Genomic DNA, 16,229 nt, shown 5'->3' on the forward strand with positions numbered 1-16,229 from the left:
TATTTATTCGCATTATGTATAAAGATAATGACTTAGGTTCAATAAAAATGAATCCAGTCGTCTGTATCTCAAATTTGGCCAGAGTTAATTGTTTCTTGCATTTTCACAGACAATGGTTGGCAGTGGGAGCTGGCAGAGAGTCAACTCGCAGATCCCTGTACGCTCGCCACGCTATGCAGTGTTTGATTTAGTGGAAGGAAAATCATACAATTTCAGAGTTATTTCTGTCAACAAACATGGTGTCAGTGAGCCTTCTGAAGTAACGCCACCAATACAAGCAGCGGAACGTCTGGGTAAAAGAACTCACTTTTGATGTTGTAAATGTCGTTTTATTGCTATTACATTACAAGTGTAAGTTACTGCAGTATACACATATACAGATTTAGCAGAGGGGATTATTGTCTTTTTTCTTCTTTAGCACCATATATAAATCTATTGAGTAATGTTACCTGCGAACATTATTACTATGCACAAATCAAATACTTAAATAAAATAACAGCCCTGCTACATCTGTATATAAATGAGTTATTTAACATACATACAGGGCTTAGTACCTGATTTATTTGCCTGGCGTTGTTAGGTGCTCTAGTTTATTTACTCCAGATTTATATGCTTGTCTTTTCTTTTAAAGCTGTGCCATCTGCTCCTGGTCGTATTTTGGCTACTAGAAACACCAGAACATCAGTTGTTGTGCAGTTTGATAAACCTAAGGTAGAGGAAGAATTACTCGGGTACTATATAGACTCATCCGTGGTGGGCTCTAATCATTGGGATCATTGCAACCACAAGCCCATTAAATATAACAGGTAAACTGCTAATTTATTTAGTATGTTTGTTACTTAAGAGAAATAATAAGATTTGTTTTGCTTATTTTTATTTTTCATTTTTGTACTAAAGGGAACCTGTCATTAGATTTTTGCTGCCCGAGCATGGCTGCGCAATTGCAGTTAAAGAGATTGTCCACTACTTTTTCATTGATAACCTATCCCTAAGATAGGTCATCAATATCTGATCGGTTAGGGTCTGACACCCGGAACACAGATCAGCTGTTCTCTGTGTCGGCGGCCGCTAGCCAAAACTGCTCGATTCCGCAGCTGCTCCATCTTCTTATAGTTGCTGCAGCCAGGTACTACACATCCGCCTCCTATTCAAATCAGTTATAAGCGGATTTTTATACCAGGCAGTGGCCACTATCAGAAAACAGAGCAGCTCCGCAATCGAGTAGTTCCGGCTGGCGGCTCCTGCGGCCGAGAGTTGCTGATCAGCGGGGGCGTCGGGCGTTGGACCCCTACCAATCAGACATTGATGACCTATCCTAAGGATAGGTCATCAATGAAAAAGGAGTGAACAACCTCTTTAAGTAGGTGAGTAGAAAGAAGCAAAAGAAACCAGCCTGAAACAGGGGTATCATGTAAAATCTTGTGAATAGACAGAAGGCGGCACTCCAGCAAGCGATATACATTGAAGAACCTTTATTCCTTATGCACACTTGAAGCACCAGCTTAGTGCGAAATGGCCGTCATCCCGAAGGACCCCCGCTTCCCCGGCTCCATGTTTTAAAGTGTGCATAAGGAATAAAGGTTCTTCAATTTATATCGCTTGCTGGAGTGCCGCCTTCTGTCTATTCACGAGGTTTTACAAGATAAACCTCTTTAACTATGCATTACTCTGAAATGCTTTACTATTTCAGAGAAAACATAGATTGAAAAACCTGCCTAGTGACTATAGAGAGAGACCTGACTGATTCAAATCAGTTTCTGGCCTGGATTCTCCCTGTGCACCTGTCAATCAACTGGAGCAGGGCGGTAAAGAAGCAGCTGAATTTACAAAAACTATGAAATACCACAGTGTTTCAGAGTAAAACATACATGGTTGCAATCACGCAGCCAGGCTCCAATTTCAGCAGCATGAATCTAATGACAAGTTACCTATAAGATTATCTGAGATACTATATATTTTTAACTGTAACATTGAATCTAACATATGTATGATATCTGTAACTAGATACAGGGAAAAAATATATATATATATTTTTTGTATCGTGTTAGCCAGTAGATAGAAAAATATTTAGATTTGAGAGTCCTCAGTGGTTGATACCTTTTAATGGCTAACTGAAAAGATGGTAACAGATTGCAAGCTTTCGAGACTACTCAGGTCTCTTCATCAGGCTAGTATAACCCAAAATCTGAAGAGTCACATATTTATACACAATATAGCACAGAAATAATGCAATAGATGAGACAGGTGATGAAATGTAGAGCTATTACTATGGGAGAGATAAACATTTCTGGCTGTAAATATTTTAGCAGTTCATAGATAAGGACTGTGAAAGTTTTATTGTTTGGTGCAGTGTTGTGATGACCCCAAAAGTCTGATGGGCAGATTCCTTAGTTGATGTAGAATGACATAAAAAACTCTATTGTCTACAGCCAAGCCATCAGATACAATCGGATATGTTCCTACCCTATGGATAGAGACAAACACCTTGATGGCCTCAGAAAGACCTTTTTAAATCAGGGCTACCATCCCAGAACAATTGAGAAAACTCAGACAACATGAATTCCTGTGTAATCTAGTTGTTATGGAAGTGTTATATCATATAGTGACAGTGTTTGAATGTTTATAGAGTATGATTGATACTTCATTTGGGATCAATTGGGAAAATTTTCTCTTTCAGGTCAGAATAATTAAAAAGGAAACATTCTAAAATGTACAGTGGGTATGGAAAGTATTCAGACCCCATTTAAATTTTTCACTCTTTGTTTCATTGCAGCCATTTGGTAAATTCTAAAAAGTTCATTTTTTTTTCTCATTAAAGTACACTCTGCACCCCATCTTGACTGAAAAAAACAGAAATGTAGACATTTTTGCAAATGTATTAAAAAGAAAGACTGAAATATCACATGGTCATAAGTATTCAGACCCTTTGCTCAGACATTCATATTTAAGTCATATGCTGTCTATTTCCTGGTGATCTTCCTTGAGATGGTTCTACTCCTTCATTGGAGACCAGCTGTGTTTAATTACACTGATAGGACTTGATTTGGAAAGGCACACACCTGTCTATATAAGACCTCACAGCTCACAGTGCATGTCAGACCAAATGAGAATTATGAGCTCAAAGAAACTGCCCAAGGAGCTCAGAGACAGAAATGTGGCAAGGCACAGATCTGGCCAAGGTTACAAAAGAATTTCTGAATTACTCAAGGTTCCTAAGAGCACAGTGGCCTCCATAATCCTTAAATGGAAGAAGTTTGGGACCACCATAAGTCTTCCTAGACCTGGCCGTCCAGCCAAACTGAGCAATCGTGGGAGAAGAACCTTGGTGAGAGAGGTAAAGAAGAACCCCAAGATCACTGTGGCCGAGCTCCAGAGATGCAGTAGGGAGATGGGAGAAAGTTCCACAAAGTCAACTATCCATGCAGCCCTCCACCAGTCGGGCCTTTATGGCAGAGTGGCCTGACAGAAGCCTATCCTCAGTGCAAGACATATGAAAGCCCGCATAGAGTTTGCTCAAAATCACATGAAGAACTCCCAGACTGTGAGAAATAAGATTCTCTGGTCTGATGAGATGAAGATAGAACTTTTTGGTGATAATTCTAAGTGGTATGTGTGGAGAAAACCAGGCACTGCTCATCACCTGCCCAATACAAGCCCAACAGTGAAACATGGTGGTGGCAGCAACATGCTATGGGGGTGTTTTTCAGCTGCAGGGACAGGACGACTGGTTGCAATTGACGGAAACATGAATGCGGCCAATACTGAGCTTTCCTGGATGAAAACCTCTTCCAGAGTGCTCTGGACCTCAGACTTTGCCCATGGTTCACCTTCCAACAAGACAATGACCCTAAGCACACAGCTAAAATAACAAAGGAGTGGCTTCAGAACAACTCTGTGACCATTCTTGACTGGTCCAGCCAGAGCCCTGACGTAAACCCAATTTAGCATCTCTGGAGAGACCTGAAAATGGCATCACCAACATTCACCATCCAACCTGACGGAACTGGAGAGGATCTGCAAGGAAGAATGGCAGGGGATCCCCAAATCTAGGTGTGAAAAACTTGCTTCATCATTCCCAAGAAGACTCATGGCTGTACTAGCTCAAAGGGGTGCTTCTATTCAGTACTGAGCAAAGGGTCTGAATACTTATGACCATGTGATATTTCAGTTTTTCTTTTTTAATAAATTTGCAAAAATTTCTACATTTCTGTATTTTTTTCAGTCAAGATGGGGTGCAGAGTGTACTTTAATGAAAAAAAAAATGAACTTTTTAGAATTTACCAAATGGCTGCAATGAAACAAAGAGTGAAAAATGTAAAGGGGTATGAATACTTTCCGTGCCCACTGTATTCATACCCTTCCCTTTATCAACATTCTCCCTCACCCTTTTTTGGACAACAGTATAAGGCTGTATGCTCGCAGATTTTCTTTTTCAAGGTGGTCAAAAATATATTTCTTGAAGCGATTTTGAAGAGGTTTTCAAAGGTTTTGGAAAGATTTTTCCAGAAGTGTTTTTTTTTGCAGCCTTTCAATTGGACAATGCCTAGTTTGGAGTTTTTCCATCTGGATAAGCTTCAAAGAATTGATATAAACTTTGTTTTCTCCCACTGGGCTTTTTTCAAAACTTGAAGCAGAAGAAAAACTCTTAAAAGACTGAACATGTTGCAAGGTGCGCAGGGCGGTAGTAATGGGCAAGGGGCTACTGTGTTCCTACTCCCTGGCACCCTATAAATAAACAATGTCCCAGTTCCTTAGTGTCATGCTGTGTTTAATGGATTGTACTCACATTCAGGCCACAGGCCTCCACTGTCTCCACGATCCCGGATCCAAGAACAGCCGCACATAAATCAGGGGACACTCGCTTCATAACAAACACTTCAACTTTACTTAGCAGTCCATGTTCAACTGATGATACAACACAGTACATTTCCATGTTCTCTGTATGTTCAGTGTGAGATATCCCTTTGCTTAATGGCTCCTTCGGCCCCCGGGATACTCTATCCGGCTGTGCAGTTCTCATGAGACTCATTCCATCTCCCTCATGTGTCACTCCGTCTGGCTTCCACTTGTTGGAAGAAAATAAGGCACACTTTCCAGTGCCTAGCTCTGGCCATAGGTTCCCGAATATTGCAGGGATGTCCGCAGAAGACAGTAGCAGATGTTCTCCTGCTGCAAGAACAGTGCATACCTGTCATGCCCTCCAGCCCACTAGTCCTGAATGCTGCTAACACTTTCTTTATCTTTCAATCTAATCTCTCACTGGAGACTCACTGCACTAACCAGGAAGTTCTCCCCTTCTTAACTAACCCTACCCCCTCCCATGTTGGGGGTGTTCCCAAATGTTTAACTATATTCTAACTTAGGCAATTTACTTCCTGTATCTGATGTGCCCACAACTGCACTTTTCCAATTCTTAACCTAAACTATGAGCCGTATGCTATACCTATGTCCTATACTTAGCCCTAGAGTTTCCCTATATGTTACACATAAAGAACATGATACATTTACTACCTTACAATACATTAACTGCGCACATTAGTGCTCATAGAACCCTATGCAGTTCCACATATTATAACAGTGACAAATCAGCACAAATTTTCTACAAACACTGTTCGGAGATGCATATGACATCCCCTATGTCACCCTTATGTGACGCTCACAGCCCTCCCTGGGAGATGGGGAACTCGGAGCCGGGTCAGATGTTGGGGGAAGCAGTCGTGGCCTGGACCCGCTCCGTGCCTAGGGCCGTCACATAAAAGTAATGGTCTTTTACAGGGTTGAGTGGTTCTTATCGACTACGCCACCTGTGGTACCTGGTGAAGGCCACCAGCGCTGCTGCAGTCCTCTGAGGCGGGATCTTGTGGCAGTCGTCGTTGATACTACTCCCCACAGGTGGAGCAGGGCCTCAGGGCAGGGACGAGGATGGAGGGAGTTGTAGTGTAGGAGGTCTGGTGCTGCGTGGTGCGGTTCAGTGCAGAAATAAAGAGTCCGGAGGCCATAGGGGTTGACTTCCAGGGTTTTTTACTCACGGTGGAGAGTACAGGTGCAAGGCTTCTCCCTGCTCCTCACGGAGTTCTGCGGTCACCAGGGATGGGGGTCCGACAACCTCCGATTAATTCAAGTGCTTAATCAGGACCCCGCACCAGAGTGTTCCTAGACTTCAGACTGAGTCCTCTCCTGTCTGTGTGTGTAGATAGGCTGGGTCTCCCTCTGGAATACGCTCAGAAAAAGGGTACAGGTGGCAGCTCCGCTCCTTCCCTTACCCGGTGGGATCCTCTGGGCCTGCCGGGCTTCCCTGACTAGGACGTGGAGTAGCAAAGTCAGGTGTCGGGGGCCAGTACCCCTCTTGCAGCCGGAATCCCTCTGACTAGGCCGGAACAGCGAGGACAGGTGGCGTATACCGCTCCGTCTGCATCCCCCTGGGATCCTTTTGCAGTGGAGCTACACTCCTCAGCTCCAGGCCTTCTTTGGTATGGTCCTTGACCGGGTTGAGACATACGTTAACTTCAACCTGCCCCTCGACTCAAGGCCAAAGTACGAGGGCCGTGTCTCCATCCACTGCAGGTTCACCCAGAAGCCACGTTCAGGGATGGAGATCACAATCAAAGAACCATGAGCCCAAGATGGCTGTTTATTAAATATGGAATATTAAGTGTAACTAAATGTACGTCCTCCACCCTCACCCACTACATGGTTCCCCCTATCTCTTGGTTCCCCAGTCTCCCATTTCCAGTAGGGGCAGCACACTAGTGCCTACTAGCCCCCTCTGGTGGGAGAAGTGTGGTGTTAGATGTGGAGGTGGGGTCCTGACCATTGCACCGTTCTTACCTCGAAGGAGGAACACCACACCCCATTGAAGAGGTGCAGCATCCCTGAGGCGATCGAACCCTCAGGGGCGCCACACTTACACATGTGAGCAGCCAGTGGATTTACAACAGGATTTAATAGGAAGAGTCTTTGAAGTGTTTTTTGAGCGATTTTTCTGACGTCTTTTAGAGCAGACCTGCTTTAAAAAACACCCCAAAAACTCTTTGTGCACATACCCTAATTAAATGACCTACTAAGGGTATGAGTTAAATGCATTTTGTAAAAAATTATAAGAAACTGTTTTACTGTGATTTGTTCAAAAAGCACAACAAACCTTTTGCAAAAAAATGTTTTTTTCTACAATGACTATGATGAGCTAATGATGCAATTAAAAGGATACATTTCATGACATAAAGAAGTGATTTTTTAGACAGTCTATATGCTATCCAGCATAGTCTCGTTATAGAATATATGGCAACATGAGGTAATTGGCACGGAGTTTCATTGACACCCCAGGCATCTAACTTTGCCTATGACACTATGCTGAATATAACTTTGATTATTTTAGATTTTAGTTCCTGGATGAGAAATGTAAGATTGACTCAGTCTCTTAGGCTTCTGACACAGATATGTGCTGTCTCACGCGCTGACTTTGAGAAGTTATTCAAGAAATTAGTTGCGTTTAAACCGTACTTTTTAATAAAATATTTGACAAATTCCGACGATAATAAGACATTTACATGAAGAATTGAGCAGTTCAATGAGCTTGTGATAATATTACCACATGCCTTTCCTCAGATTCGTAGTTCACGGTCTAACAAGTGGAGAACAGTATATTTTCCGAGTGAAGGCTGTTAATGCTGTCGGTGTCAGTGAAAATTCTCAAGAATCTGAGGCCATAACCGTTAAAGCTGCTCTAAGTAAGTATCCAGTAATAAATGTATCGCTGTCCTTTAAGGCTTTTTTTTTCTGTCAATTTTAGAGAAGCTTCTAAATCACAAGGCGGCTTGGCATTGATCAAATACAGGTTTTAGAATCCAAAACGAAATGTTAAAAATGAGATAAAAATGGGATATTTCACACTCATAAATCTTGTTATGTCTTAGATTTGGTGTCCTTTTAGGGCTTTGTGCATTTTTCTTGTTTTTGTTAAAAAGAAGTTATAGCATTGGTAAGAAAAGGGCATAACATCCATACTGCAAAAAAAGATCAGGAAGGTAATGGGCAGTAAAGAATTTCCGTGTGGTTGCACGTTTGCTATAATTCTATAGACTTTAGGAAATAAGAAGTAAGTTTGGCCTCAAAGTGAAGTGCATTTTTTTCTTGGACGTGAAAAAAATAGATCAATTTTCAGCAGTGTGCTGGATAAGATTTTCATTAGGTCCGTGGGACGATTTTTACCACCAGCGAAATATGTACGTGTGGAGAGCACTATAATTTATAATGGGCATATGTTCCATCTGTGAAAATTACTGATAGAACATTTTTGTGAAAAACAGACATGTGGATGAGGTCTCAGGCTGAGTTCATACAGTATATGGCCATTGGAAACTGATGGAAGAACTGATCTCATTGTTTGTGCCCACTTGGCTGCTGTACCAGTTATTGTGCCAGACAGGTGCAGGAGCCGGTCCAGTTACATTTTTTCATCAGTTGCACCAGGTTGAAAAAAAGAGTGTGTAGCAACAGATATATGTGAACCCAGCCTTAGGCCGGTTTCGCACATCTGTGTATCTCCGGTACCCGAAAAAATGGTGCCGGAGATATCCATGTCCCGTGTGTCCGAGTGTGTCACACATGTGGCAACCATGTGCCGCCCGTGTGCCACATCAGGATCACACGTACCGGCACCTGGGAGTCAGCAGTACAGTTAGCGCTGTTCCCAAGTGCCGGGTGCTGAATGCTGCCGTCATAATTGTTCCCTGCCGGTGCTGCGATCAGCACTAGCAGGGACAGTGATGAGGGTAGTGTCTGCTCCTGCAGTGTCCACATGTGTAAAAATAAGAATAAAATAAAAAAATCCATATACTCACTTGTCCTGAATGTCTCCCTCTGTAATCCATGCGACCAATCAGCAGAGGAGCCGGGGAGAATGACTGCTGCAGCAAGCCGAGCGGCCCCAGACCTCCACTGAGCTCAGGAGCAGTGTCCTGTCGCTCACTGAGCACAGCTCTGGGGCCGTTCGCTGCAGCACTTCATTCTCCCCAGCTCCTCTGCTGATCAGTTGCATGAGGACACTTAGGACAGGTATCTCTCGTATCCTATATGGATAGATAGATACTGTAGATACAGATACTTGTAGATAGATAGATAGATACAGATAGAGAGATAGATAGATATATGGATAAATAGATAGATAAATAGATGGATAGATAGATAATAGATATATGGATAGATACAGATAGATAGATAGATAGATAGATAGATAGATAGATAGATAGATAGATAGATAGATGAATAAATGGATATATAGATATCTTTACCTGGTACTGCTCTGTTTTACATATTAACTTTATTTCCATTGTTTTAGGAGGCGGTATACCCCATGGTAGGTGTTTTACAATAGTGTGATCACATGCACAGTTCACTGTCACTAGGTGCTTTCTATCACAAATCACCTTGCAATCACTTTGAATGTTCATAATGCCGTCAACAGCACAGTAATGTTAAACATTTACTCAACGCATACTCCTATTGTACAGATTATGATCATCAGTAAGACTGCAGAATGAACTATGAAGACGATGTACAAGAATTTGGCTTCTTTATTTCAAATATAGCACCTTACCTGTCCAGAGGTTGTGTGTGGTATTGCAGCTCTGCACCCTGTACCTTGTACCCTGGCACTGAACTGTGACTATAGGTTTCTCATGTACTGTCACCCTACTTGGTGCCCTCTGTTTGACTCCTCCAATGAGACCAGCATTCTGGATCTGCAGCATCCAAGTTGGCCGCTGCATTACCATAGGGAATAGTGATAAATCTGAACCTCATCTCCACAGCGCAAGAAAGGTAAAGAAGGAATGGTTCAAACTTAAAAATGTGCTTCCCGTGCCAAATTGGCAGCCATCTTGGATGCAGGAGGACCGAAACACTGATTTCAGTTGAGGAGTCAGTAGGAGGAAAATAGAGGCACCAGGTAGGGTGACTACACATGACAAATATTTAGTAACTCTTCACTGCCAGGGTGAAGGGTTATTTTACATAATGTTGAGCTGCAATATCAGTATAGTTACTTTAAAGAGAACCTGTCATGTAAAAAAAATGCTATTAACCATTATTAAACATTATTCTGCAGGTTAATAGCATTATGAAGCTGGAGCATTAGAGCAGTGTGTCAGTCAGTGCCGGGCTCTTGGTCAAAGCCACCGCTCACTATGCACTGAGCGGTGCCTGAAGCCCCACCGACCCACCCGTATGACTGAAAGCCCAAATTTGCTGGGAGGAATAAAACTCACTTCCTCCTGGCAGCGGGGCTCTCAGCGGGGGTGCCAAGCAGCTTCATAACTCTATGAACCTGCTGACTAACCCCATAGCTGCAGGTTAATAGCTTTTTAGCTTTTTTTAAATGACAGGTTCCCTTTCGGGACTTTTTTGCGGCATCAAAATGAGACACTGTTTGCCTAAATTGATAAAGTCATTAAATGTGTGTCCTTTCCCTTGTCAGCCACGCCTTCACATCCATATGGAATTACCCTCCTGAGTTGTGATGGCCAATCCATGACTCTAGGTTGGAAGTTACCCAAAGTCACTGGAGGATCCAATATAACTGGGTATTACATTGATAAGCGAGAGGCGAACCATCTGAATTGGCATGAAGTGAATAGCAGACAAGTTCAAGAAAGGATCTACAAGGTTTGTTACAACATAAACTTTAATGTTGTATATAAAGAAAAATGTGAAATCTCAGAACATTTTAGTAAGTCTCTGATTTACCTCACCAAAGGAATCTTAAAGGTAATCTGTCACCAGGTATTTGCTATTTATTCAGAGAGCAACATGATGTAGGGGCAGAGACCCTGATTCCAGTGATTTGTCACTTGCTCGTCTGTTTGTTGTAATTTCAGCAAAATCAGCTTTTAATCAGCAGGAGGTTGATGCTGATTCAGCAGGAGGTTATTGCTGTACGACTAGTAGTCCTCCTGCTCTGTGTAACCCTGCCCCCCACTAATTAGCAGCTTTCTGCCACTGTACAATGTACTCAGAAAGCTGCCAATCAGTGGTGTGGGTGGGGTTATACACCGATCAGCATTCCGAGAACTGCTAGATTTGCATCACTGAAAATAGTGATTTTATCAAAACAGCATCAAGCAACCCTGTAAGTGACACATCACTGGAATGAGGGTCTCTGTCTGTACATTTTGATGCTCTCAGATTACATAGCAAAAAGCTATAGATAAATTCCCTTTAAATTAAAACTTAAATAAGAAATTAATGTTTAAATTAAATGTTTGTTAGCCTGCAGCATTATCTGTACAGCATGATCCCAATAAAGTAAATTTTATAGAAATCCTGCACAGAATTTAATCTCCTGCTGATCGGTTTCATCTTTGGCTGGTGAATCATTTAAGTCCTGCTGCCTTGGGAAGAAGGGCGGCTATTAGTATTATTTTACTGCATGCAGCGCATAGCCAGGAGGTTACTGCTCTTACACACCCCTGTTTAAATACCAGGTTTTGGTCATGTAAAAAAACATACCAAGAACAATAATTTCAGAGCTTTTTTCCACCTTTAATGGCACCTATAATCTGCACAATCCAATTGAAAAACAAACTGAAATCTTTTGGGGTGAAAAAAAAATAAAGAAAGAACTTAAATAATGTGGTTGCAGAAATATGCACACCCTGAATCTAATATTTGAAGTAGTCTTTGAATTTATGACAGAATTCAGTCTTTGCCCACTCTTCCTTGCAGTAGCGCTCCAAATCTGTCAGTTTTTTAATCCATCTTCTGTATACAGCCCTCTTCAAGTCAATCGACAGATTTTCAATTTTCAGTTTTAGGAACTGTCCGGGAAATTCGAAAACTGTGGTCATCTTATGGCGACGCCATTCTTTTGTTGATTTGGAGGCATACTTTGGGTTGTTATTGTGCTGAAAAGTAAAATTCCTCTTCATCTTTAGCATTTTAGCAGAGGTCTGAAGGTTTTAATCCAAAATTGACTGATTTGGAATTGTTCATAATTCCCCCCATCTTGACTAAAGCCCCAGTTCCAGCTTCCAAAAAACAGCCTAAAGCTTAATGTTTCCTCCTCCATGTTCCACTGTGGGTATAGTGTAGTTTTGATGATCACCAGTGTTGGCTTTGTGCCAAACATACCTTATGGAATTATGTCCAAAAAGTTCAACCATGGTCTCATCAGACAATGACACGTTCTCCACATGCTTGTGGCAGACTTGGTGTAGGTTTTGGCAAATCATAGTTGTGGCTGGAATGTTTTTCTTTGTTACGGAAAGGCTGCCATCTTGCCTATCCCATAGGTCAGATATATGAAGAATACAGGAGTTTTTTGTCATAAAGAGTACACAACCAGTACTTGCGAAAAATTCCTGCAGCTACCTTAATGTTACTGTAGGCCTCGTGATGACCTGCCGGACCAATTTTCTACAATGAGAACCCTTTGCTATGTTATACGTTTGTTAACAGACCATGACGCTTAATGTAAGATGCAACAGGGTAAGTGTCAGGAAAAAAAAACTCTATGTGGTTAATCAGAATTAATCAGAATTACTTTGAATGATGGCACATTTCTACTGACTACTATTTAACATGAATTTAAACATGTTTGGCAAATTCTTAACACAACCACATCACAAATATATAAGAGGGTGTTCACACTTATGCAACCACAGTATTTTACTTTTGTTATTTTATTTTTCCCCTCAAAATGATTTCATTTTTTATGAGGATTTGTACTGATTATGGGTGACATTAAAGATGGAAAAAGTTCTGAAATAATTCTTATTGGTATGATTTTATTTACATGACAAAACCTGACATTATAACAGGGGTGTGTAGACTTTTTATATCCAAAGTGTATGATATTTTCTTATCTATGTTTCTCTCTATCTATTTATCTATCAATCAACAATACTCTACAAAAGTTTTAGGCAGGTGTAGAAAAATACTGGACAGTAAAATTGCGTTATAAATACAAGTGTTAATAGTTTATTTTTATCAATTAACAAAACGCAACATGAATGAACTAAAGATAAGTCTAAATCAAAGCAATATTTGGTGTGACCACCCTTTGTCTTCAAAGCACCATCAATTCTTCTAGGTACACTTGCATAAAGTGAGAAATTTTGTAGGATTATAGTCAGGTGTATAAGTATTCAATTATACCAAACAGGTAATAATGATAATCATATTCATATGTAGACTTACATTTACAGAAACAGAAACAACTGTGTAGGAGGCTTAAAAATGGGTAATGAACAGCTAAACTTTACCACAAAGGTGATTTTATGAAAGAAAGTTTCATGTCACAGGTCATACACTACGGCAAGACTGAACAAAGCAACAATACATGAAGTAGGTATACTGCATTGGCAAGGTCTCTCCGACGCAATGATTTCAAGGAGATTGGAGTTTCAAGATATGCTGTTCTAACTCTTTTGAAGAAGCAACAAGAAGTAAGCAATATTGAGAACCATAGACGTAGTGATCGGCAAAGGAAACTTCGTGCAGCAAATAAAAGACACCTCATGCTTACTTCCCTTCAAAATCGGAAGATGTTTAGAAGTGCCATCAGTGCTCAGATCTGGCAGTAACCAGTGGGACCCGGCTACACCCAACTACTGTTTGGAGAAATCTGGCGAGAAGTGGTGTTTATAGAAGAATTGGTGCCAAAAAGCCATACCTTTGACATAGAAAGAAGGCAAGTGACTCAACTATGCACAAAAACATAAAAAATTGGGTGCAGGAAAATGGCAGAAGGTGACCTGGACGGATGAGTTAAAATTTGTTCACCAAAGTGCTGAAGAACGATAGAACGGTACAACAATGAACGTCGGCAGGTAACAGTGACATGGAGTTAATGATTTCTTCAGTATTAATGGTGTCTTCAGTGCTGAAAAATACAGACTGAGACTTATCCATGATGCAATACCACTAGGGAGACGTCTTATTAGCTCAAAATTTATTCTTCAGCCCCAAATATCCAGCCAGTGTCATTAATAACTGTCTTCAGTGTAAAGAAGAACATGGAGTCCTGGAAGTGATGACATGGCCCCCATAGAGCCCTGATCTCAGCATCATCAACTCTGTATGGGATTACATGAAGACACAGAAGGATTTCTATCTGCATCCACCGAAGATCTCTGGTTAGTTACCCGAGATGTTTGGAACAATTTTCCTGCCGAAATCCTTCAAACCTATGTGCAAGTGTACTTAAAAGAATTGATACTGTTTTCAAAGCAATGGGTGGTCACACCAAATATTGATTTGATTTAGATTTTTCTTTTGTTCATTGACTTTCTATTTTGTACTTTGATAAAATAAACTGCTAGCATTTGTTTATTTAAAAGTATTCTTTCTTTTTACCATTGTTTCTGTACCTGTCTAAAACTTTTGCACAGTACTACATATCTATCTGTTTATCTACAATTCTAATATACCCATAAACCCCCAATAAACAATGTTTATTTAATGGGAAATCATATGATTTAGCATGATGTTTGTAATATAATTGAGATGATAGCAGGTGTCAACTTATATTATGGTGCATGGACCATCTTTAATCTAAACAAAAGGTGCTTTAAATTACATTTTCTAAGATCAAAGCCCTGAGACATCATCCTAAGACTATTAGTATTCATATTGCAAGCTACAGTAGATTAATAATGGCTACCAAATGATAGATATTTTCTCTGTTCTTACAGTTAGCCCACAGCTACATTTTATGAGCTCCCTTACAAAAAGTAACTGGAGTAGGAAAAAGTGCATTAAACTCATTTAAAGTTCTTGCGAGGTTGTTCTGTAACTCCAGGGTCCATATTTCGGAAAATGGTGTTTAATATACCCCACGTTACAGTTTTACTGTTCCAGGTATGGCTAATGCATAGCTAATTAATTAAAAGGGAGCTAGTTAGCAGGATTTACCCTTATAAGCTAATAACATGTGTTTTTAAAGTGAACCTGACAGCTTATACCTGCTGCCCAATCTATTTGCAGCATGAATCAGGCACTCGCAGTATTATCTCATTCAGGTATGTTTCACTCTGAATTGCTGCGACATTTCAGAGAAAAACATACTTTTACTAGCCACCGGGGACCGAACCGTGATGGAGACTAGTCGGACAGCCGGTCGCTAGCGACTTCTCTCCACCCGCTGACAGTGACTGACAGGTCGTTGCCTATACGCGCATGTAGGCAGAGACCTATCAGTCCAGGGCAATGGGTGGGGAACTTCCGCCGGGGACCCGCCTGTCCAACTAATCTGCCTCGCGGCTCGGCCCCTAATGGCCATTAAAATTATATTTTTCACTTTTCCAGAGTCAAACTTACCTGTCTGAGAACACAAAGCCAGAGCCTCGTACATGCTGCCGCATATCAGATGTCAGGTTCTCTTTAAATACTGATTACTATCATTCCAAGGGTTCAAGTAAACTTCTCTACGTTTTATCAAAAATCTATTTTTAATATTGTGGGGCCTCACATGTTAATTACCAGGACTAGTGCAAGAGGCATGTGCTCAGCAATATACAGACTCTCCCTTTCTGCAGATATCCCACCCAGAGAGGGGTGATTGATGTCTTAGTCAAGTCCTCTCCACATGCTCCAAAATGAAAATATGTTCCTGGGATATCGTCTCATGGGAATTATAAACCTAGCATTGTAATGATGAATTCGCAACTGATTATTAGCATTGTTATAGATGCCTTAACAGAAGAAGAGCACTGAAGAAAATAGAAGGGGGCATCATCCAAAGTGTATTTACTGATAATAATAATAATAATATTCCATCAGAAGGTAATGATGGATCTTTTTCTGCAATATGTTGGTGACTTCTAGAAGAGCTTTGAAGGGATACTCCCAAAAGATTGTTATCCCCTATCAATTTAATGGCAGATTACTTGATTACTGCTGAGGGTCCAACTGATGGGACCCCCAGTGATCCCAAAAGTAGGGCTCTGGAGCCCAGAAAGCAAGCTCTGAAGTTTGTTCTTGAATGGAGTGTAGGTATGAATGCTTCCTCCCCTTTAATCATTGTGAATTGGACTGCCGGAAATAGCCAAGTACAGCGCTTTCCTTTTTGAGTTTGATAATTTACAACTAATTTATAAATAATAACAGGGTCTGTACCACCGGACTGGCGCATAGTAAATGTGGTGCCAATATTCAAAAAGGGGGCCAAAGTTTGAGCCTGGAAATTATAGGCAGATAAGTTTAATCTCTATTGTGGGTAAAAAACATTGAGG

At 41.0% G+C, this 16,229-nt stretch overlaps 1 protein-coding gene across 4 annotated transcripts in view; it reads left to right on the forward strand.

Annotated features, from left to right (window-relative positions):
- MYOM2 (myomesin 2) overlaps positions 1 to 16,229 on the forward strand; it is a 286,047-nt gene that overhangs the window by 158,023 nt on the left and 111,795 nt on the right. For all 4 annotated transcript variants that reach the window (XM_073675391.1, XM_073675390.1, XM_073675389.1 and 1 more), the window contains 4 exons: positions 110 to 293; positions 632 to 806; positions 7,606 to 7,727; positions 10,475 to 10,662. In XM_073675391.1, coding sequence (XP_073531492.1) covers positions 110 to 293; positions 632 to 806; positions 7,606 to 7,727; positions 10,475 to 10,662 — 669 coding nt within the window. The remainder of the gene's footprint in view (positions 1 to 109; positions 294 to 631; positions 807 to 7,605; positions 7,728 to 10,474; positions 10,663 to 16,229) is intronic.

Source organism: Phyllobates terribilis, unplaced genomic scaffold (genome assembly GCF_046119375.1).
Source record: "Phyllobates terribilis strain yellow unplaced genomic scaffold, ASM4611937v1 Scaffold_3__8_contigs__length_932513732, whole genome shotgun sequence".
NCBI lineage: Eukaryota > Metazoa > Chordata > Amphibia > Anura > Dendrobatidae > Phyllobates > Phyllobates terribilis.